Here is a 24973-nt window from a genome sequence, read left to right as displayed (position 1 = left end):
CTACTAATTCAAAATAAACTTTTTAATGGAAATCTGTATAAAACAAATATATAATTATATATAAATACATATAGATGAAAACAGAACTAGGACACTTTCAAAATCAAATGAGCATACTGTTTAACACACTGAAGGAGAAAAGGGTACATTTTACACACCTAATTTCTTTGGTTTTCCTAAAGACAGGTTTGCCTTCTTTCTCTTCCCCAATATCGAACAGGTCAGAGTACAGTTCTTTGTTGTTATGATCTACCTGGAAGAGTGCGCACCTGTCCGCATTCACCAGGTTTTTTGCATATATCTGCAAAACAACACCAGGGACAAAACGTTATTAGCAACACTGAGGGTTTGAAAGAACTGAAAAACCATGGAAGATTACATCTAGCACATTTAACTGCAATCATCATGAATCCGATCACATCACTGCAGTTTAAAGCTTTTCTCTTTTGGATGGAACAGTTAAATGTAGAGACGCAGAGTATAACTAACTACAGGTCATTCTAATTCATTTCAGTGTTTGACCCAGATGACTTGAATGACCTCAGATGACACCACAGCCACAAGGTAACAAATACATACAAACAGAGAGGTGGGTTTTAGTAGAAAAACAGGCAAATCATGTTTTACACTCAACCAGATCACATTTGTTTTAAAATATTGCAAGCTAAAAGCCAAGTCTAAACATGTATTTAGTATGTATATGAATCTATTATATTGATAACAAATTATTATCATTATGAGAAGTATTATTATTATCATATATTTTGAATGCCAACAATAGGAAATATTAGCAGTGCCCCTCCGGTATCAAGACAGCCTGTGTGTATCTGTATAACAGCAGCATTACTACTCTTTTTAACACACATAAAGTAACACACACTCCCAGGATGTGTAGCCTTGAAGACAATGTGAATGAACACATACTTGCAGAAATCACACTCACCATAATATGTTCAAGTAGAGAATCTATTGCCACAATGTTATCAAAGTATGTTCTGTGCGAAAAGAAGAAATGGCGCATTGAGATGTTGACAAATGGGAAGCTCTGATGACGTTCACATTCAAGACATGAAAGCTAAGTTGCCTAAAATGCAGTAATTTATTTCTATTGGGTGAGCAAAACTTTTTATTTAATGTTTGACCTGATTCTAACTGTAAAGACACTAACTCACTTTAGAGCCCATATTATTTTGTCAAACTTAGACTGAAATAAGAACATTGTGTAAAAACACTTTAGATATGTTTTCATCAGTATTAATTTAGTGTTAGGTAAACTGTCCCAACAGCAGCTCTTACTTTGACACATCTAGTAGGAAGTCATTGAGCTCAGTCTGTTTGGCGAGGCCCCTGCACACCTAGAAACAAAAGAAAAATGGGTCATGACCCGGCACCCGGACGTAGAACACATTTCTCACAGAGCAGAAACAGCATCCTGCGTGTACCGTCAACAAACCAACTTGAGGTCTACACAGTTGGCCTCCGTCAAGAGTTTCAGCAACAACAAAGCGTGTTTTGCAGCAAGCAGCTAACCCAGAAGCGCAGTGTTCTGTACCGCTCACTGAGGCTCAGAGGCCCACTGTGGCCGCTGCTGCAGTGGGACGCTGCTTCTCTGAGGTGTTAAGCTATATGTTCGTATAAAAACAGCACTAAGGCGTAATGACGTCCTCGGGGAGTTGTTTGTTGAATCTATGACTTAGTTGATTGGACTGGGCTCAGTGACAACCCAGTTCCTGTACACAGTGGATTTCCCCATTAAAAACACCAGCGCAGAACCAGAACAAACAAAGTCATCCGAGATCATAATAAATGGGAAGAGTAGGTTTCTCCTTGCTCTCAGAAAAGTCCTTGGTGAAATGTTACAGTACAGTTTGCTCACCTGTACTTGATGAATGGCAACTGACGCCCACGCTAAATTAGCTGTTGCAACCTGAAAGAGAAAGAGAAGATTTAAAAAAAAAATCAAACATAATTAAAAACAACACAATTATCTGTTCTGCACATCAGGCAGTCTCATACTCATAGAAGAGCCAGTTAGTCTACAGATCCAGAGCCACTCTGGGGACACAAGACACCTGTAACACTGCTACATTTCCATTTCTTTACAGATTCAAATTTAAACTGCACTAATAGATGTTTTTATATGAAAAGGGGTGAAATAATTATGTGTAACGCAACAGGGTTGCACAGAAAGTTATTACATTCCTCTCAACTCTACAGAACTTTAACGTCTTTCAGTTCATTGTTTTGGTTTTACGGTCTTTTTGCTTTTATCAACTCTTTTCCAGCAGCTGTTTAAACAGCTCATAAACACACTGTACCCTGAAAGTTAAAAAAAGTAGCTGGTGAACACAGTAGAACATTTATTATCTAAAGAGCCAGACATTCCTCTCATTCGTTAGTGTAGAGACCAAATCAGAGCTAAAAGCAGAGTGAATATTGAGTTATTGGACACTACTTTAAATCAATACTTATGTTGCTCTGTGTCTGCTGGATGTGTAAGCAGCACGTGAGCCATATCACCTTAAAAGGGGATGATATGTCAGTGTTGTTATTATTGTGCAAAAAAAAAATCTACTGATGCAGGTTTGAATAAAATGAAATAAAATGTCAAAAATAATTCTCAAGTCCCTAGTATGTGATTAATTTACAAAAACATTGGTAGATGTTTTTTTATGTAAAGTTCTGAATTTTAAGCGTATTCACTGTGACTATACTTGCTTGAGCAACCGGTATTTTTAATGATTTTCTTGCTCAGTGAGCTCATTGCCATTTTACTGAATGTATTTCATTAGCAACTAATAGAAAGTGCTTGGAGACAAAATACAGAATTATTCAGTGTTTTACGTGTGTTTAAGGTGAATACCAGGCTAACTGTAGTTCTGTGAGCCTTGCTCCAGCCTCCCACTCTTGGTGTGTTTTGTCTGGGTCAGACTGACCTCCTGGTGGCTGAGGTTGAAGGGCTCCTTGCCCCACTGCCGATGCAGCTCCAGGATGGCAATGAGGTCCCCGATGGCAGTGATGATGGGGAGGCACAGGACAGAGTGAACATGGATCCCTGAGTCCTGCCCTGTGCCGTCGGGGAAGCGCTCGTCCTGCAACACACAGACCGGGGAAGGTCATTATCACCTGAAGTGCAAAGAAGTTTAGCAAAGGGGGTCAGTGTAGCTGGTACATCAGCTGATGTAGTTGAAGATACAAAATATAGTTACATTGAGGTTTTTTTAGCTTGAAGGTGCTGAGTGCATCGAACCAGGTGGTGATGAGAAAGGATCATTAAAGGGAACACATAACATAACATCACAGCTATGAAGTGAAATGTTAGATTCCTATGATGAGTAAATCTGTGCTGGTTGCAGGAAAACAGCCTCACCCCCATGATGTCCTCTACTAGCAGTGTTTTGTGAGTCTTGGCAACATGAGCGGCAACGGTTGTCCCAAATGCGATGGGGCCAGAGGGGATGAGGCTTGGAGGGCCATCCTTGGCCCCCGTTGGATTGAACAAACATAAACTCTAATGAGAAGCATGGACGAGAACAGAGAGGGAAACAGAAATGGCAAAAAAAAAAAAAAAATGTAAATTACATGACCACAACTGCATTAGTGTATAAAATGTATTCACCAAATGTCCTCTGCACTTACATTGTTGCATTCTCCCAAGAAGTAAAGTGCAAATCCATCAGCTTTTGTTGCTGTTGTAAAAAGAGACACACAGGTCAGGTTAGACAGTCCATTAATAACTGACATTAGCTGTTAGTGTGTTAAGTTCCCTAATATAGATGTGTCCAACAATACATGGAAGGTATACCTGAGAGTAAAAGCGTAAAAGGGACATAACAGCCCTGGTACAATCTAATAACAATCTATTAGCAATGTCCCACATAACGACAAGGGCACTCTGACCGAGGGCTTTGACTGCCATCCAGTTCATCTCATTCCCAGTCCTCCCCTCTAGTCCCATTTCACACTGATATATAGGTCATGTTATCAAACACTGTGACAACAGGGAGACTGGAGGAGCATCAGTGAACACGCCGATGATCAAGAAGTTAATGAGTCGGGTGGTTTGGGTGAAATTAATCCTTTACACTCTAACGTATTTAGAAAATGCAACATATTAGATTTTGTGACTTTGAAATAAAATGTTAAGAAACTATTAAACAATCTATTGATCATTTATAAAGACGTGTAAATGTCCCTATTTTGATTTTGGTTTGCCAAGCTGAATGGTAAGAAGAACTGGGACTATTCATTTACGAATAATATTTGCTGCTCATTTTATATATTTATCATTTTCATTGGGGCAGAATAGGGGTGAGGTTCCCCATTGTGACGTGAACTGAAGCTGTGAGGATCAATGAACTGGATCATGTCTACTTCTACCTGTTTTGATGATGCTGCACAACTCATAGAGCAGGAGTTTGTTGTCTCCTCCAGTGTCCAGGCGCTGCTCCATGTAGCTGTTGAGTTCATACACCACACCCTGCACATTTGTGTCCTGGTACTGCTGGACACAAGACACACAGAAATTGCAACTCCACAGCTTTGCAAAAACACTGAGATTAAATTTCAAAATTCAGCAAGATGTACGACAGAAACACGTGACAACAGCCTGCAATTTTTTGAATGAAAGATCTTCTTGCCATTCACAAAGACAGAGCCATTCATCACAACATTATCCACCATCCCACCCTTACACTCCCCTTCACCGCTGCATTCTAGCCCAGGGATCCCCCCGCAGTCCCCGAGAGGAGGCCACCGGTGCCCCACAGCTCTGATTAAAGCCCTGGCAAGCTCTGCTGCTCAGCCCCAGCTTAAAAGTGTGGTTACGTAAGAGGCAGACCTCCTGCCTTGTACGGGGCCAGAGAGCCGTCTATTTCTGCGCCTGCAGAGAGGGTGAGGGCAGGACGGCAGGGAGAGTGGCGTACTAGAAAGCCTCCCCCACGGGACGCCTTCTATCCTCCCACATCCTGTTTGTACAGACGTATGGATGACGCACTGAAGGGTTGAGTGCCCCCCCCCCCCGTGTGCAAAGTTGCTTTTACCCAGCTCCAGGGCCCTGCTATGGGCACTGACACCAAGCCTCCTAGGGGTATGATGATGTCAAGATGACAAAGGTGTGAACATGCACTTCCTGCCACTGTCTCACACATGACGCGTGTGTAATGCAGCAAAGATTAATGCGGTTTCCTATTATTCTTGTGAATCATCTACGCATTTGATGCCGACCTGAAAGCTCACAGAGCCTGGCCTCTAACTCTAATGTTAATATCACAAGCATCACTACTGTGCTGCATCCTACCCAAGAATTCATAGGTATGAATTTGCAAACTACGGCATTATTTTTCATATGAGACAGCGTCACTGTTCTATAGAAAGTAAGCACATGGACAAACAAAACTGTTGTCAAAGAGCATAGGTAATCTGCACCAGGATATTTTTGGTGTAAGTGAAGGACAGCAGTCTGTTCAGCCATAGTTTCTATTCTTGAATACAAACTCAATAAGTCACTTCGCTTAGCTTTAGGAATGAGGGAGCAAATAAAGTAGTATAATATCTACAGTGTATGAAGCTATGAGGAGAAGCTTCATGCGCCTTGTCATATCAATATGTACACTTAAAATGAAACTAAAACCTACCCTGCTGACTTCTTTAGCTGATGTGTCATCTGTAAAGAGAAAAATCACAATGTTAAACTACAGCTTGAAACAACATTCTGTAAATAGAACATTAATTTAAAATCAATGAAATACATCCTTGCAGTTTTTAATATACTCAGTCACTTCTACCTTTTGTTACACTATGTTCCTATGTTCATTTACAATTAATTATCACTTGTGGCCGCAGAGGCTGTTTGGCAAAACACATGCCGTAGTTTTGCTTTAACTAACATTGGTTAGTGGATAGGATTTGATTTAAGTGTTTGATTACGTTCAAATCCCAAATCAAAACCCACCTTTTCAGAACTGCTTTTAATGTGTGACCAATATTGTGTGTTTTATGTTTATAGTGTATAGCTTTTATATATGATGATTTTAATGTAAAGTGTCTTTGAGTATTCTGAAAAGCGCTCTATAAATAAAATGTATTATTATTATTATTATTATTATTAAGTGTTGTTTGTGTTAATAAGCTGGTGGAGAAATTAGAAAAGGAAGTGAGTTGCTGCGACTGTCTGTGAAAACTCTCTCCATTCTCACAGCCTCTTCCAACGTGCCATTGAGCAAAATACGTCATGAAATGGTAAACGCCAAGTCTGTGTAACTATGCAAATGTAAAGGCAGTCATAGCTGAAAAAGGGCATGCATGCACAAGCAACATTTTCTGCGTTAAAAAGCAGAAAAGCAAGACAGAAATCTGACCCGGCTGTTTAACAGTTGGCTGGACACTGCACAAAGGCACACCAGCAAAAAGAGCAAATAAGCAAAACCATCGGTTGTCCTCACAACAGTAGTCAGGTGAATGGTAAATGAGCAAATACATAGAAGACAGCAGTATATAAAGCATTAATATACATTATGTATAAATTATGGATGAATAGTTTATGTGCCATTGATGCAGGGAGACGTTTGCTTAAATTATGTTCCTTTTAAAACAGAATTAAGAGAGCTATTAATCTAACTTGAAAAGTGTAACATTTTGTGGCCTCGAGTGCAAATTCCTGGTGTGATTTCAGGCTGTTGGAGAGACAGTAGACATATGACTATTGTCTTTGGACACTGAAGTATGTGATAATAATGAAAGCCTCAGCCAATCCCAACAGTTTCTGGATTTATAGTCTGGGAGTGCTACTTGGGATGAAAATAAAACCATTCACACAGCTACAAGCGGTTCTTCATTACACATGGGGTCAACAGCACACGAGAACAGTAACTGCTCTGATCTCTTTGGTAACGCTCCATGTGATCAAACCATGCAAAAAGCCGAGCAATCTTTTAGAAACATCTACTGAAGTGCTGAGTTGAGCTGGCCCTCTGTTGAAACAAACCAGCAAAGATGTGAAGGAAGAAATTACAGCCAGCTACATTGTTTGTTGTTTTAAACATTCCTCCACTATGCTATGAGTTTCCTAACTTAGCCATGAGAGCTATTTTAGAGTGAACCCCCGGCCGGCCGTGACGTCAATCAGAGGATAGAGAGCTGCACTTGAAAAGACTTCAAACCCCTTTGAAAAAAAGAAGAACAGACAGAACCTTTCTTTTTTTAATGACTTGATGAGGCCAAGAATATTTCGACATGAACCCCTTTGAAGGACAAATTTTTACAAATGCAGTAGGTCTGTTAGAGACCTGTTAGATGTAGAAGTCTACATGTTTTATATACCAGAGAGCAGAAGTCATTGAGTGAGAATGTTCCTAAAAGAATTTGAGAAAACAACCTAATCGTGCTTTACCCTAATTTGAATACATGAACTGAATGTAACAGGAGCCATGTACAGTGTATATGAAAAACTGATAATTACAGTTGCCGCAATTTGCTCACTTTAACTGTTTACCTTTGATGCAGAGATTTGATTTGTACACAGTATGATGTAATGTGGTATATGATGTGTACATGGCATAGTTAGTACGTATGATGTATATATGTTGATAATGATTTGGATATAAAGATGAAAAGACCTACCAGGAAATTTACCTCTCCCTCCTTTTTACGAGATTATTTGATTTATAGTATTCGGTATGTTCAGCACCTTTGTGTCTATGGTGTGTTTGATAGCAACATGTACAAATTCCTCAGTAACTGAAAGCTATGAGTGGCATTCAACCATTTTTACCCCCTCCGTGACCCGAACTCTCAGCTCTCAGACCCTCCAATACCGAATGCAAGCTGACTTAAACACAAACACCCTGGTCGACGGGTGATGCACCTGCAGAAATGGCAAATACATAACATGCTGTTACTATAAAAGAACAGAGGTGCAGTCTTTGTTGGGGCGACATGACGTTGACTCTTGTATGTTGAAAAGCCTGTTGATGTAGGCTGCCATGATAAGGTTGTTGCTTCTTCTCACCAACACATCATTGCCACTTAACATTACTGTAAGGTGTTGCAGTGCCAATGACTTCAGCAACACTGATACGGTACATCATATCAGTAAATTAGTATGCTGATGATATGATTACATAATAATATCTTAAAAATAGAATTCTGTTGTGCAAATAAAGAAATTAATACATAAGCGTGGAACATAATCCATTGCACTAAACATAGTTTTTCTATTCGTTTAATAAGTGATTTTGCATTCATTTCCAAAAACTCATATATCAGACATATATTATTAGCAATATTTCAATCATATCACCCAGTCCTACATCAGAGCCTTTCCATTCCCATAGGTATTTCAGGTTGTGTGGGTTGCCCTCATATTTGAAGGTCTCTCCCGGAGGACGGATTTGAGGTGTTACGGGTACAGTTACAGTCTGGCAAACCACTTCTGTAGGCATCTCATGTGTAGCAGCCCCAGTGGAACCATAGTGTGAGCACTGAGCACCATGTACACACATTAAAAAGGTCGAAGGAGCCAAAAAGTAACAGGAAGCGTTTGCACTTGCAGGCTGTTCACCCTGTCAGGTAAGATGCAGAATCGTTCTGTGCCTGGAAATCACAGAAATACAAAAGCACTTTAAAACTGTTGCGCTGAACCAGTTGCCTAGTTGGACCAGTTCCAGCAGTTTCTTAAAAGTAAGCATGCAGGGCCGTACACACATTCAGCAGGTGCAGGTCCAGCATGGCTCTCCTGGTTTTCCTAGAAACCAGAAAATAGCTTGAATAAACTGCATTGTATGTTTGGGCTGTACTCTTGTTTCTTGCTGAAGAAAAATGGTTGAGAAAATGCGTGTGGACTGTACCTTTCTGTACGGCCAGCACATATAACATAAAATAAACTCCAAATATATAAAACTGACAATTTGTCTGTCCATTGCAACAATAACATCTTAGTTTCATCAGATGCGCGTCGGGGGATTCACCCTAATGATACAGCTGCCCCTGGGGCAGGTGTGTGTGTGTGTGTGTGTGTGTGTGTGTGTGTGTGTGTGTGTGTGTGTGTGCATGTCTGTGTGTTTTATCACCATACGATGTGGTCAGCAGCCTGTTCGAATGTCATCCCATATTTTCAGGAACCTACTGTTGCTTTTAGTAAACACAGGAGGACAGGGCCGACATGTTCTTAGAAAATATACTGCCAGCTCAGTAAGCAGTGAACACTAAACACTACTGTCCTGAAAGCAGCAGAGGCTGAGCAGACCTCTACTTGTAACTTTATCACTCCATTGAAACTGTTCCTGATCCGTAAAAGTCTACATGTTAGTCAGGTGTTTAAGTTGACATGTATCAGTTGTAAATATGTGCTAATCTGCCTTGTAAAGCAATGCTTAGTGGGTAAGGCTCCTTTAAGGGCAACACATACTGTACTGTACGTCCTGATTCTGTTTATTGCCTACAATCATACATACCATTTTTGGAATAACCACTTTAACATATTTCTAACAGAGTGATAGGGGCTGGTTACTGTAGATAATCACAATTCATAATGTTAATGTTTTATTGCACACTATTTGTGTTTTTGTGTTAATATCAAGTTTGTTCTATGAAGTTATATTCACTTGTAGTACTTTGGTTGTTCTCATACATTGCGCATATTGATTTTATGGTGTGTGTGATATAATGAGGGATATTTGTGCTGCAGACAACAAAACGAACAAACACAGCAACTCCGTCAGTTGTTGAAGAATACTGAGAGGGTTCAACCAATAAAATTATCAGAGTCTGCAACAAGGAGTCAAGCATACACGGTTTATGTATCCAGGATAATCCAGGACAAAACTATTTAGATTCTTACTGTCATAAAGAATTTTCTTTTGAAAGTATTTATACTCCATCACCTCTTAGCAAATTGCTTTCAATCAATGCAAAATCAGTCTGACACATTGTTTCCATTGTAAATCCCTTTGTACATCCAAATAAAATGTCCTAATCTAAACAAAGCACAGCATGCACAGACTGTAGATCTATAATGTTTATTAAAATTAAACTTGTGTTATGGTCTGCTGATAATTTAATGAACGATTATATGAAAACATCCACTTGTTGCTCACAGTTGATTTTGGGTATTTACTGCTTCCATAGGTGTGGAGTATTATCTGCTACAACACAGTGGTGCGTGATATGGTTGTAAGAAAAAAAAACTACTACTGTCGCCTTGATAAATACTTAATAATTTAAGCAACTTCATTCTCTGCTCAGGTAGACATTACTCCATTACATCTTTACATAGAGAATTATTGTTTTCTGCCGTATTAATGCTCTGAATATCAAATTTAGCACATTTAACTCTGAAAGTTTATCCCTCAGTTCACATAAGCGCAAAGGTCTCTGATACACTGTTTGATGAGACATATCGTGAGAAATGATTTGGAGAAGCACCCAGAACATATCAGCAGCTTGGGCTGAGGCCTTATAGCGGTAAAAAAATCCCTCAGTCAGCTTGGGTCTAATGTGCACAATACTTGATGGGTGCTTTATTGATCTGCCGCAGATACACAGCTGCCCACAGGGCAGTCAGCCAGCAGAGAATCAGCTGCCAACATGTGTCGACCTAGTAGCCGTCTGCATCACCCTGCCCCATGGCGGACGTGCAGCTGCCAAAAGCAGCAGCCAACCTATAGTCCTCCAATTATTTTGTACTTTTTATGTTAATCTGTACACAGGTCTCTCTTTAAAACAGATATCTTAATGAGACTTTCTCTCATGGGGACTTTCTCCCCCCCCCCAGGATTTTAAACAGCTTCCACTGAGGGCTGTGCAGAAGGCCCCTTCCTCCCTCCTGATGTAAAACCCTGCAGGTGAGACAGCTCTTATCACAGTGGCGGGGTGTGAGGTTCTGCTACACAAGCACATCTTTGTCTGCTTGCGACTGCCGTCCAAACACATCTGAGAAACAGCATCAGCTGCTTAACAGCTCGGCGTAGCTCTTACCCTCGGGTGCCCGGGCCTGAAAGGCCAGAGACACGCACACGCGCGCGCGCGCGCACACACACACACACACACACACACACACACACACACACACACACACACACACACACACACACACACACACACACACACACACACACACACACACACACACACACACACACACACACACACACACACACACACATACACTTCTTCCAACATTGCTCTCCATTACCAATAAGATAAGGGGGTCCGTCATGTCAGGGGTATTCAGCGTATGATATTCAGAGTTTATTCAGATCGGTGCTGAACTAAAACGTTGATTAAGCCTTGCACAGTCTGACTAACAGACACAGACGATGGACACAACGTGTGCGTGTGTGTGTGCATTGCATAACGCACAAGTCAGTAGCGAGGGGCCTCTCGATGGGATCAGCAGACGGTTTGGGATTTATTAATTACCCCATGACAGCATGTGGTGTGAAGTAAACATTGCCAGTGAGACATTGGTCAAGAGAGGTGTGATGGTCAAATGACATCAGTGGGGATTCTGGGAAATTGTGTTTAGTAACTGACTGCTATAAGAGCAATCTGCTCTGTAACATGTAATGACACACCAACTTCTGCCTTGAAAGCCTAATCTTCATGCAATAAAGTAATAAACAATAAGACAAAAAGACAAGAAAACATCACAAGAAAATTGTGATTTAGATGTTTTGATACGGCACATTTGTAATATTAATATATATTGCTCAAATGTGCAAATGTGAAGGCTTTTTTTCTGGATTCACAGTCTGTGACACAGTCTTTGGACACACACACACACACACACACACACACACACACACACACACACACACACACACACACACACACACACACACACACACACACACACACACACACACACACACACACACACACACACACTTGCGTCTATGTGTACAAACTGATTTATGTCATCCAATGTAGCCCATCACATGATAAGTGAGAACGGGACAGGCTGCAGGGACTGCTTCCAGGAAGCAGTGGTTATCTCAGTGACGATCACATGAGGACAGGTCCTGCTGCTGCTGTTGCTGCACACATAAAGAATATAAGATCAATCTGATCTCTAAAAAGTGTCACTTTTAGAATAAATGAGCTACTTTTATCAGCAAAAATACATACAGAGGAGAGGTCCAGCTTCTTTAAAACAAGCAGAGCAATGTGTCAAATAAATCTACAAGTCATATTCCAGCCATAATATCAACACAGTGACCATTCAGCCAGTCTGATGAACTAGAAATTAAACACGGCTTGTTGCCATGTGAGTGGATACAGCCACTGAGAGGCTCCAGAGCGGTGCCTAAGTGTCCGCTAACAGAGGTGGACTTGTGGAGTGATATTACCGATGTGATGTTAAGATCAACCAAGAGAAAGACATGCAACATAATGAGAGATCAGTCAGGCTGATTGCTAATGTTTTCACTTTGAGTCTGGCCGCTTTTCATACAGCTCAAGAGCAACCGCACGGAGCTAGTGGCTAAATATCGCTACTGCATTTTGTTACGTAATCCAACAACTTGGTGAAGACCAACTCAGCAGCCCCTCAACACCTCACGGATACAAACATTGTTTACTCCATCAATTTATCATGGCACTCCTTTAACATTGTCGGACTCACAATGGACAGTTTTTTCGAAAATCAAGGAAAGCGTGACATTAATTCTGCACACTGTTAACTGTGACTTTATTCAAGCGAGTTCCAAGTCCCAGTAAGCTGATTTTCCTACCATACTGAAATGCTAAAACATGCTTTGAATAAAAGGCAGCTGTCATTTTAAGTATATGTAATTTGGAGTAAACAAAACAGTTCATATGGTTCTGTAAATTGTTGATTTAAGGGCAATTAAGAGCTGAACTTGACCTTTGCATTGAGGGAATTTAGTTTTCTGACTCATATCATAACTGAAAGCGGCTGAAAAACACAGAGACATAAGCCAAAAGTCTTTTGCATGTCTGCGCTGCGGTGAGGTTTTGTGAATCTGCGTTTTGCTTTGCATGAGCTTCACCTGCTCTGACCTGATCTACATGGGTGAAATGAGTTCCTAGTTGGCGGTGGCAAGAATGATTAACATGAGGGCCTCCATTTTGTACCTGTCAACCTACACACACACACACACTCGCGCAGACACACACACACACACACTGTATACAGGAAACTGTTTCAAATGCAAGCTCAGACTTGAGAACTCAACGTCTCTGCATGGCAGCAATGAACGCAACTGTCTGTAGACGTGTAAAAAAAAAAACAAACAGCTTCACAATGAAACAAATCCATCCTCCGCCAGTTTCCAGCTTCACTTCAACACATCCACACCCTGAGCCAGCGCCCCCCCGCCTCCACCACCACCACCACCACCATCATCATCCCTACCCCTCCCCTGGGCCCCCTTCAGCCGGCTGCATGTCTCTGGAGGTCGCCTCTGACGTCAGCAGCTCGACTGGGCAGAGTGCCAGCCCTGTGGGCCCTTGATGGATGCGGATGGTCTGAGAAACAGTCCACTGTGTGTGTGGAGCGCACGGAACAGACTTAACTCGGCCCGCTCAAACACATCTAATGACCCGTAAACACCCGACAGGCCCGTTCCCTTTCTTCTGTCTATCACACACACTGATGATTAAAGGAGACAAATGTGAAGATGAGTGATTTGTACTGCAAATGGCCGGGATAATAAATACAACCCGCAGAGGCACACTGGTTATTCCTGGGTCTTTAAGAAAAAAGGTTTTAGGTTTTCCGCGCAATAAAAGCAAACGACTGACGTGGCTGCAGCCTGTATTTGTGGTTGACTAGTCGGGAACTCATATGAGATTATGTAGCTAAAAATATAAACATTTAACCAAAGCAAAATATCGCAGAAATTACAACTCTGCGTCAATATCCTGGAATCTGCTGATCCAATTATTATGTCACAGTGATCCAGAGAGCTGCAGCGTGTGTGTGTGTGTGTGTGTGTGTTTCCATGTTTGTCCCTGCTGCGTGTGTGTGTTTCCATGTTTGTCCCTGCTGCACGTGTGTGTGTGTGTGTGTGTGTGTGTGTGTGTGTGTGTGTGTGTGTGTGTGTGTGTGTGTGTGTGTGTGTGTGTGTGTGTGTGTCTATACCTGCAGGCCTGCTGCTGGTCTTCCTCTTCAGCCATCTGTCCAACGTCTCTGCGCTCACACTCTCCAACACAAAGTCATCCAGCATCTGCGGGTGAAGCGAGAGGTAGGCCTTCACTTTCTCATCTGTCAAGCCTGAAAAGCACAAGAAATAAAAACGTTATTTTAGCTCAGGCACAACACAGCTTTATTTATGACTAAGCAGAGTGTAAAAATACAAAAAAATATTTTGGGAGATGTTGCACAAAATAAGGAAAAAAATGCTAGAAAAGTGTGGAGGAGAGATACATAATATATAAGAGGGTGGAAACGTCATCTGACAAGCTGCCAAAGGCCCACTGTTCCAGACATTCCCCCAAACAAAAGGCACAGACTAGAAACAGCCGAAGGTCATCTCTTTCTCTTTACTGTGAGGTGAGAGCGGCAGCACAGCGCCTATGTTCCAGCTAAAGCTGTCAGATAGCCGGGCTAGCTCGCCTATGTTTACTGTAAAGCTGTGTCTCCAGGGATAGGAGCCCCCAACAGAGGCAGCAGGATAAAGGAGGACTCGAATGTGCTTAATAGGCAATTAGGTCCTCGAAAGCTTGCTAAGTGCTGCTGTTTACTGTCTTTGTTGTCAAAAAAGCCTTTTGCCAGACCATCATTGAGGGAAAGTTGTTTTTAATACACCCGCTGGCGTCTGAGAGGCCGTCGTGATGCACTAGGAAGCCATCATGTTTGGGTCACTCATGCAAATGGAGTGTGCTTCTAAAACAAAGACTTCTGTATAAATTCAGCTGTGAGACGTCACCACATCATGAGACCGCGAACTCAATGCTGACATGAAATGCGAATATAATAATTCCTGGTACAGAAAAACAAATCCTACGGCCAGGCTAAATTTCCATTTTATGGTATGGCACACAGTAATTATATCTGTTAGCAGATAAGGGTAGAAAGCAGGCCATTGTATTCAGACAGCACAGATCGCTTTTATTTTCGTTTTCTCACAAAATGTCTGGTTATCAGCCGTCAGACACATAAACATACATACACACAGCATGAAAATATTACTAAGTGGTGTGTGTTTGCCTAAAATCCTGTATGATATCAGGGTAATTAATGGCTGCAGACTGTTCGGCATAGACCGGACTGTTGTGCCAGATGACAAAAATAAAACCAGATGCAGGAGTTAGAAGCATCCACTTCAGCTGCAGGTAACTCTTGTATGTCTTAACAAAGTGTTTCAAACTTGCACTTGAGGAATAGCAATTAATTTGAATTGAATCAAAGTGCTCCTGAATCTGGTAAACAGTCTGAGCGGCCACCTACGACCTTTGATCTGTTCGCCCAGAACAAATAATTTGATCTTCAGCTACGATTGATCATCTGCTCAGTGTGTGTGTGTGTGTGTGTGTGTGTGTGTGTGTGTGTGTGTGTGTGTGTGTGTGTGTGTGTGTGTGTGTGTAGGTCGAGCAGGCTTGTGGTTGCAGGCAAATAAGGCAAACAGAGGTGGGGGTAAGTTTGAGGGGTGGAGGACGCTGCGGTCTGACGCTGTCCAGACACAAGACACAGATCTTCAGGAACGGAACGCCTCACGAGACTCCTGGCCAGCTCTGACGCACATCGGCAGAATATGGCTTAATAAATCAGAGAAAGTTAAGGGGGGGTGGGTGGAGCTGCAAGGGACAGAAAGACACACAGAGAGGAGTAAAATGGAAGCGCTGCAAAATACCCTCACAACTTTGTCCTATTTGAAACAAAGAAGGCACTGTGATTAGTGACACTACAAAAAAAAAAAAAAAAAAAACATAAGGAGGCTGTATCTTTATGAATACAGGTTTTGTGTGGAAAATGATTTAGCTATCATATGTGTGCACATGAACAGAAATAGTCAAATGTCCTATTTCCATGGGGCAAAAACAAATGGCAGTGCTTAGAATTTTACAGTGGGCATATAAATGGTTGCTAAAATGGTGTTCTGGGTACATCCCTGTGCTTAAAATGAGCAGCCTACACCAAAGAAAGAGCAAACCATGGCCCTCTAGAACAGCCACTATTTATTTCTGTCCCCTAACTCAACCCTTGAACATTTGAAAGAATATGGATTGAAAGGGCAACCAAATTTTTGTTTTTACTAACATCAAAAGGAGTAGGTAAAAAATAATCAGTATAGGCTTATTATTGCGTAAAGGATAAGGTTGGCCATATTCATTCATTTGGTGCTCTTATGATTATTTCAGGAAGCAAAACCATTGGTTGGTTTTGCTCTTTTCATTGTACTTGACATTAAGAAAAATATAAACCATCACCAGACATATCCTATTAAACGTTATGATGATTCAATGTAATACAATATCATGATGCATTAACAGAAGCCGGTGCACATGACAGGAAAGCATTCAAGGGTCGACTTCCTCTCAAGCAAATGTAACAGCACTGACGAAATGATTCTGAACATTCTTGATGCTTTATGTCGACCTTACAGACTTTCCTTCTGATTCCTTCTAAAGCCTTTCGAGCCACAGCTCAACCTAATGTGACCGCGGTGACACTCTGAGCTGAGGGATATGCGTCAGTGTCCTGGGCCTGTGACTACGACTAAGCAAAGGTGCAGCCAGATCTGTCCCACATGCTGTGGTCCACAATGGTTAACCCCACTGGGAACCACATGTGCTCTCTCAATCAGGAGGGAGAGCCTGCTGTGGTAGAAGCAAACGCTTGGTCAATGGTTTGGCCAGAGTTCTTTTTTTACCTCAGTAAAATTCCCTTCCCACTGGGACCAACGCTGCTGAAGTCAATGGTGTCATCAAGATAGAATAACATAATGTATGACACGTCAAACATTAACAAATCAAAATTGAACGAACTAAATATGTCCAAATCCTCATCATCCCAAGCCTTCCCATGATTACAACATATAATTGTCTGTATACTGTAGGATGTGCAGAGGCTGCGGCCCCCTCCAATGGTCACAAGATAAATCTCTGTGGTTGCAAGATTATTGATAGCGTAGGGAACAAAGTTTTGCCTTACCAATTTTTATTCATAATTTGGACTTTTCTTAAATAATTTTTGTGAAATATTGGGCCTTGAACTGTTATGTAAATGAAACCATCTGTCACAAGCCAAAAGGGATGGGAACCACTTATGTTGTATTTTAAACATTTATCATGTTTTTGTTTTTTATATACATTTGCTGTCAGATACATGTAGTAGAGAAGTATTATATTTCCCTCTAAAATGTAGTGGAGCAGAAGTATAGCATAAAATAGAAATATTTCCGTAAAGTAGAAGTTTTTTAAAATTGTACTTAAATGCAGTGCTTAAGTACTTCCCACCTCGGTGCTTAAATGAGTTTGAGTCTAAATGAAGACGCTCATTCAGACACAAATATAGGTGGGAAGCTGCTTGTTCTGCAGCATGTTTGTGAGCAGCTGAAGCCCAGTTAGCAGAGATTTTGGTGCCTGACTCAGACTTGGACTTCCTCTGCAAAAACTGAAGCCTGAGTTCATGTTCAGTGAGGTATTGTTGCATAACACTTATCTTGACTGCAGCACACCACACCCTGGGACTGGGAAGGGAAGGCCAAACCAGTCTCAGTCTGTCTGGGTCTCTGCGCTCTCACATCCAAGTTTCAGTATGAACACGCTCCTGTTTGACGGGGAATGCGTTTACAGACAGCCTGGGCTGGGCACCTTCATTGTGTGTGGCACCAGGTTGTGGTATTAATATGGAATGTCAGGCATCGAGCATGGTCTGAAATGTGCTTTCAATAAATATTCTTTCACGCTTTATTAGTGTACGTAGCAACTTTAAAGTATTGAGATGAACATCAGCTTTGAAACCTGATGCTGAGTCAGTTATGATGAGATTTCATATGAGTCACAAAAAGTCATAATAAAACGGAAAGTCCCCGAGTATTTTGGATGCTTCATTTCTATCTCTTTATAGGAAGCCCCTGAAAGAATAGGAAAAGAAAAGAAACCCCAGTGAAGCAAGGCCTCATTTCTCTCTCTGTATCCACAAGTCTGTCCTTATTCTACAATTTACATTATGTTTGATTTAAGCCTCCACAACACTTCAGTCTTCATCTGAGAGCTGACGAACAGAGATGGGGGTTGCGCCTTCAGCTGCTGATCAACTACCTCATTCTCTTTTTTTTGTTTCTACTTTCAAATCTGAATTTCTGAATATACGAGTCTGTGATGAGAGAAAACTCATCCACATATCCCAAGGTATGCTTTGTAAATCCCATCAGGATTTCACTGTAATTTAGGTTCATCACTTCATGAGTTAGTCTTTGAAGTTATGATGATGGATGATCAAAACATTTTTTAGAGTGCAGATCTCCGCCAAGTGTGTCTGCAACGACCATTGCTGTATTGTGTGATTGAATGAATACAACCCACAATTGGCTCACTGCAGGTCTAGACACCAATAAGCTGTAAGGCCCAAGTCGTAAAACACACTTCATTCAAACTCAAAATGTATGTAGGCAATCGCCTCGAAGTCTTCGTACGAGACACGTCATAGGGTCTTGCCAAAAACAAAATTAAACTAACCAACCTGTCTGCCCGCTTAGCAGCGGCCGAGTTGCAGAGAGGTACAGCAGTGAATTTACCGGTAGTTCTGTTAGCTGTTAGCCAAACACACTGTACAAAACAATAAAAGTGAACCAGAGAGCAGCAGCCGATACTTCTGCAGCAGTGTGTCTACTGGAAGTTTTGTTGGCTGTTAGCCAAACACACTGCAAACTGTTATTCCCTCCCTCTGAGTGCAGAGTAGCAGATAGGTGGTCGGCGATGCACTCGGCTGTGTTATCACTAGCGACCTCTACCAAGTAAGAGTAGGGAGAGGGGAGTCAGCAGGCAGTCTATGGCAGTATAAATCAGGCACTAAAATGTGTTTTGAGAGTCATCGCAACCACAAGAGGTCCTTGAGCATGCAGCCATAACTGGCCACCAAAAATATTATGCAGTTTACAGCAGTAGAATGCCAAATTGGCCGTGGACAGACACAGAGGTGCACACTCACTCATGGTCACACGCACATATGCATGCACGCATGCACACACGCAACCGATAGCATGATCCTCTGGCGGAAATAGCAAGTTCCATAAATAAAATGGTCCGTTTGAGGTCAGAACTGGCCGGTGAAGGTTGTTGCGTGCAATATGCATGTAGGGGGAAAGGGCTGTTTCACAAGGCTTCTCAGCTAACAGAAAATTGATAAGGCAGTTGAAAGGAAAGTGGTTACTGTAGTTTAGAGTGAGGTGTAACTTAATTTGACCTGAGTTATTTGGGTTACCAGTATTTTATGTAGAAGAGGGACATAAATAGATTTGTTTTGGTTGATGAAATTTTGCAAGATTTGGAGAAAAGTAAAGTAGCAAATTCCTGGAGGGACTGCTTGTTTAATTGAAACAATAAACTCACATATGCAAATAAAGGAACATTTTAAGAGCTCCTAAAAACAACGGCCAGCTCCACCCGATCGCCATCACTCATCTCTATTTCCCATGAAGCAGTTGGCAATCTGTGTGACAGTGCCTGAATAGAAGGGAACGTGTGTCTTCAGCGCTCCTGTCAAACGATGTCGGGCGGCAATGTCAACAGTGGAGGCCGACCCCGGCGGTTCTGCTGTTTAGTGAGCAAGATGTAACTCCTTTGCAACACATAGATGAAAAAGGCACAAGAGAGAAAAAGGGAAAAGACCACTTCTCTCGAAGCGCACTCCTTCTGGCAGAGAGTCAAGGGCAAGCTGCCAAGGTACTACTTTTCACTTTCCTGACATGAGGCTGAGGCAGGAAAGGGGAGGGAGGGGAAGGGGAGTGCGTGCGTCAGCAGGTCCGCCTGGGACTCCCTTGCCAGGAGGTGGGAAGAGCATGTGGTTCTTATCTTATCTCTGAGAGGGCTGGAGCACAGCGTCCAACACGCACATTCAGTGAGCGGCAAAGAGGAAAAAAAGACTGAAGATGAAAACGCTTTGACTCCTCCCCCACTGCTCAACTAATTTATTCATTTTGCCTGTGCCGGTGAACCTGGGTATGTGTGTGTGCAAATGCAGGTGAACACACACACACACACACACACACACACACACACACACACACACACACACACACACACACACACACACACACACACACACACACACACACACACACACACACACACACACACACACACACACACACACACCACGGCAGCCAAGGGTGAAGCGACTGGTGCGACTCAATCAATAGTCAGCCACTGAAAAGGTGTCAAATTAAGAAAACGTTGTTTCCCCCTGGACTTTTAACTGCAGTCCGATCACTTCCAGGGACACGCCCCCACATGGTGAAAACAAACACCGCTGCACAAACATGCACACCTAACACTCAAGAGAGACAGAGAGGTGGACATTTTCATGAAAATGTAATTTGCATTATTTCCACTTCCATGGTCCAGGTCATTAGATGTAAAGGGTAAGGGCTATAAATGGCAAACTGAGATGTAGATAAGGCATGTCCCTTGATCCACAGCCTAATAGTGTGGTCACAGGCAAGCAGCAACACTCCAGCTGCAGTTATAGACACATAGCAGGTCAACCTTCACCTTCAACTCACGTTATTAACTCAAACGTTTCTTGTGCATTCCCTGAAAGACAGCCAGAGGCGGTAGATCACACAGCCTACGACAGCGAGCCTTCAAACTGAAGCTGCGGTTGCTGCGTTGGAGGTCACATCTCACCCAAACTGGTGGTTTGATGTAGCGCTGCCTCTGTGCCCCTCTCCCACCCCGAGCCACATCAGTGACCAGGGGTCATGTTCCCTGCTGAACATCTGGACTGATGCTGAACTCTGCAGCCGCTCTGCAGAAGGGGCCAATGGGGACCCGGTAATGAGAACCACAGATCTGTGCGTCTTCTCCAGCGCCCTGTTCTTTTATGGGCCTTGACACGAGGACAAGTTGTAAAGAAATCTACACGCATGTGGCCTTTTCCCATCCCCTCAGATACCAAACCACGGCAAGCTGACGAGAGGTCAACGGACGCCTTGAGGAGAATGTCATCTGCCTCACTGCTCAGATCGTGCACTGTGCCCTGGCACTGATCCGGTCCTGCATGGATCTTGATATTAAAAAAAAGGGTTCAAACTGCAGAACAAGCTAATTTTCTTTGGCTTGAACTGCCTGACAGTTTTAACACTGAAGACAAATCACAAAGAGACTATTTGGCATGTGTTCAGCCCAGCCTGGAATTGTTTAGCCATTCAAATTTCAATCATGCATTAATTTTCATATTTAATCATATCAATCACTATTTGTATTTATATATTCTATGCTGAGAGAAGGCATGCGGTGAGGCCGGAAATGTCCAGCGTGAGCACTTCCTGTCAGACAATACAGCCTTCTTCACGGAGTTAAGCAATTCGTCGACAACCAATTGGGTTTGAAAATGCCTGAGAGATCACATTAGGGCCGACCCAGACTGACCTCCGAATCTGACTACACAACTATCCACAAACCATGCACAAAAACAGGCACACTCTTGTATATTTTCCCGCAATGTGAGGCTACAAACAGCCATTTATAATATCCCAGGACTAACTTGCTGCTTAGAATCACATGAGCATCCACAGAAAGTGAATGAGCCAACACGGTACCAGTCCCATTTCAGAAAGGACAAACAATGATAGATAAACATGACAGCAGTTGTTAAAAAATAAAACACAAAAAGCCTTTGTAAACAGTGCTATAAAAACTAAAATATAAGTGTGTCCATGTGTTCTGTGACAGTAAAAAAGCCTTGGATAAACTATAATCAAATTATTCCCTGATCCCAAACCAATCACAGGGAAACGTGCAATGAGAAGGCAAACAGTGTGTCAAATTAATCCTACATTTAATCTAGATTAATTGACAGCTGTACGATACAACATTAAAGCATAAATGTGAGCTATGACACTCGCATATAATGACAATTACAACAAAAGTGGAAGCCGGCAGTCAATGATTAACTTTTATTCCGGTCAATGTGTATTGTGAACGACTTCTTTATAGTGTTAGAAAATAGTACAAGACAGTTGAATATAAAATAAGATAAACCTTTTTTAGTCCCACGGTGGACACGTTTGCAATTTTAATATTTAGTCAGCTGCAGCTACAGTTGTTTAGTTAATTCAAAAAAGTGTGGAAGCTTTGTGTAATCTGAAATTCTTGTCCTTTTTTGGTCAGTATGAAGGCGGGATACCTACAAACTGAACCTCAATAATACATTCCATGACTGCAGTTTACTGCTATGTGTGTATTTTGGCATCACTCGGTATCCCAGGACCCAAACTGCTAACTGGTTATTACAGCGTTGCCACTAAAGGTCACTTGAGGTGCCACTTATACAAATGGAACCATGGACAGTGTTATTCATGTGGCACACAGACAGTGTAATTTACAATCACAAAAATAAATTACCATAACTCCCAAAGTATAAGTTCCCACAGCAGTATTACAAAGATACAAAACCAGATAAAATTGCAAAAAATATGCAATAAAGGCCTGTAAATTCACCACTGAGTGGGAACTTATATTATAGGTGAATAATAACTGAAAATTACAAATACATTCACTAAACTTTAATATTATTTCTTATTGTGGCACCAATTTCTCAATATATTCTATTATTTTATAATTTAAACAATGCTAAACTGCGGAGTGTAGCAGCCTCTGACAATAAGAAAAAAGTTTTAAAAAAAGAAAAAAGAAAAGCAAATAAGCAAAACAGCTGACGTAAACGCCATACTGAATTTTATTATTAGGACAAAACATGTATCCCAGCTATGGAACGTGAAACCTATATATTGAATGGTGTATACATATACAACTCGCAGTATTGCAACAAATAATACAAATATGTGTTAATAGAAAACAAAGTAATGTCTGTAAGAATATGAATCCTGAACCATAGCCTTGAACTCATATTTCTACAGGAATATTTTTAAATTGAATTCTCGTTAGGGAGTGGGCTGAACAGCATGTACACCGTCTATCCTCACTCTGGCGCGAGCTGAAGACTTCGCTTCGCTTCTTGATGCCATGTCTTATTGCAGCACCGCTGACTGTCCCCTCCTTGGACCGGACCAGCTCTTATCCGAGATGGGATTCATAAAGCCGCTCTTTATTTTAATAAAAAAGGACTTTAGAGACACACGCTACATTTTCCGTATGGCAGTCCTGTTTGGTCCCCCTCGAATGAAGTCCCCACCCGTCTAAATCAGCTATCAAGCTGTCATTCATAAAGTTGGGTAGACGCATGGGCAAATAACGAACGCCTGCACGATCAAAATGTTTTGGCACGGTTAACGACAAGCAAAGCTTTTTGTATTTCGCATGAATTTCAGTTTGTTTTATGTTTCACTCTTTTACAGTGATTGTCAAAAAAAGACCTACTTGCACCCAGGAAACAGTCCGTTAACCTTCTGAAACAGCTTGTTGAAGACGGACCATCTTCCATGTCGGATTGTGAGCGCAGGAGGAGAGAGGAGCCACGGAGAAAAGTGCGCCTCTGCAGCTGCAACTTGGCGCGTCTCGGCAAAAACCAAACTATTCCAGTACTCGTTGGTCTGATGGTGTCCTCAATGCTTCAGGCTGTGCACGGTTTTGGAAGGGCAAGAAGAGCAGTGTGCTGCCCCCCCTCCACCAGCGCTATGACCCAGCACCGCTGGCCGAGGTGTAGCTACAGTCGGCCCGCCTCCTCGGCGTGGTGGCTCCGCTGTGGATGTGCAGCAGCAGACTGGGGGAGCGGAGACGACGACGCATAGACACAGAGGAACGGGAGTAAAAGACACACACACACACACACACACACACACACACACACACACACACGGGGAGAGAGAGAAAGACGGGTGCGCGCCAGTGTCAAGTCATCTACAATTATCTAGCACAATTTCCGCTTTAGTTTTCAAAGTAAAAGCCAAAGCACTGCATGATGATTGTGTGTAGGGTGTCCCGTAAGGAATACTGCAATGGACGTAATGCCATTTTGTCAAGAATTTAAGTAGGTCAGACAATCATTCCCATGAATATCCTTTAAACGTGCAGCTGCAATGCCTATGGCTAAGTTGGCCTCTAAAGACATTGATTTAAGATATTTGGTTTACTGCAAACATTCACAAATACCATAACAGAGCGCTTGAAAATGCGTGTCAATGACTAAACAACACCGATGTTCAAAGATTACATTCATTCATTAAGCTTTTTTTCTACACTAACAGTTATTTTGAAGGGTAAATCGTCCTCGTTTCCGGTGTTTCAGCATATTTGACGGGTCTGAGAAGCGCACCATTGACGCTGCTGAACTGCTGTTCCCGTTTCTGAATGTGGCTGCGTAAAGGGGCCGAGCCATATAACCCCAGTGCTCTCCAGAGACACGCTGCTGTTTCCTGATCCACAGCTCAGTGGTCAAGAAGGAGACGCCAAGCTCTACATTTACAGCACGGCAGGACACATTTAATGGTGCGTCAACTTTCGCATACGAGGATTGAAAAAGGTCCAGCTCAGTGTTCAAGCATTTAGCTGTCGCTATTTACCAAGGCACTGAATTCCTTCCAGGTTCCGACCCTGACCCCTGACCTCCTCCACAGCTAGAGAGAGTTATAAACAGCGATCAATCTGCAGAGTTATATTATTGGGTACATTCAAGCCACATTTTATGAATGGCTTGTGTTCAATGAGCATTCAGAACAGACATCCCTCTTATACAGCAGTCAAAAAGTGACCTTTCTGGAAAAAATATGTATTAATACATGTAATAAACGTTTGAAAACACTTTCACTATGGTGCAGCATAAGGAAAACATGTACAGAAAAATACAAACAATGTGTGTGAGAGTGAGCGAGCGCAAGCAGGGGCA

The 24973-nt window shown here is 42.1% G+C and overlaps 1 protein-coding gene across 5 annotated transcripts in view; it reads right to left on the bottom strand.

The window, feature by feature from the left end:
- pde10a (phosphodiesterase 10A) overlaps nt 1-24973 on the bottom strand; it is a 52002-nt gene that overhangs the window by 9661 nt on the left and 17368 nt on the right. The window contains exons 1-11 of one of the 5 annotated variants that reach the window (XM_068724794.1): nt 23509-23940; nt 14105-14236; nt 5637-5665; nt 4381-4504; nt 3640-3689; nt 3371-3511; nt 2937-3092; nt 1877-1927; nt 1297-1355; nt 944-995; nt 159-301 (exon numbers count right to left, since the gene is read on the bottom strand). In XM_068724794.1, the coding sequence (XP_068580895.1) occupies nt 159-301; nt 944-995; nt 1297-1355; nt 1877-1927; nt 2937-3092; nt 3371-3511; nt 3640-3689; nt 4381-4504; nt 5637-5665; nt 14105-14236; nt 23509-23572 (1001 nt within the window). In that variant the 5' untranslated portion in view covers nt 23573-23940. Of the gene's footprint in view, nt 1-158; nt 302-943; nt 996-1296; nt 1356-1876; nt 1928-2936; nt 3093-3370; nt 3512-3639; nt 3690-4380; nt 4505-5636; nt 5666-14104; nt 14237-23508; nt 23941-24973 lie in introns of those variants that run through there. The other 4 variants (XM_068724803.1, XM_068724776.1, XM_068724784.1 and 1 more) reach the window with 4 other exon arrangements.

Source organism: Cebidichthys violaceus, unplaced genomic scaffold, assembly GCF_023349555.1.
Source record: "Cebidichthys violaceus isolate CVI_PGR_0920_01 unplaced genomic scaffold, fCebVio1.0.p SCAF_10, whole genome shotgun sequence".
NCBI classification, from domain to species: Eukaryota; Metazoa; Chordata; class Actinopteri; order Perciformes; family Stichaeidae; genus Cebidichthys; species Cebidichthys violaceus.
This window is presented reverse-complemented; position numbering and strand designations above follow the sequence as displayed.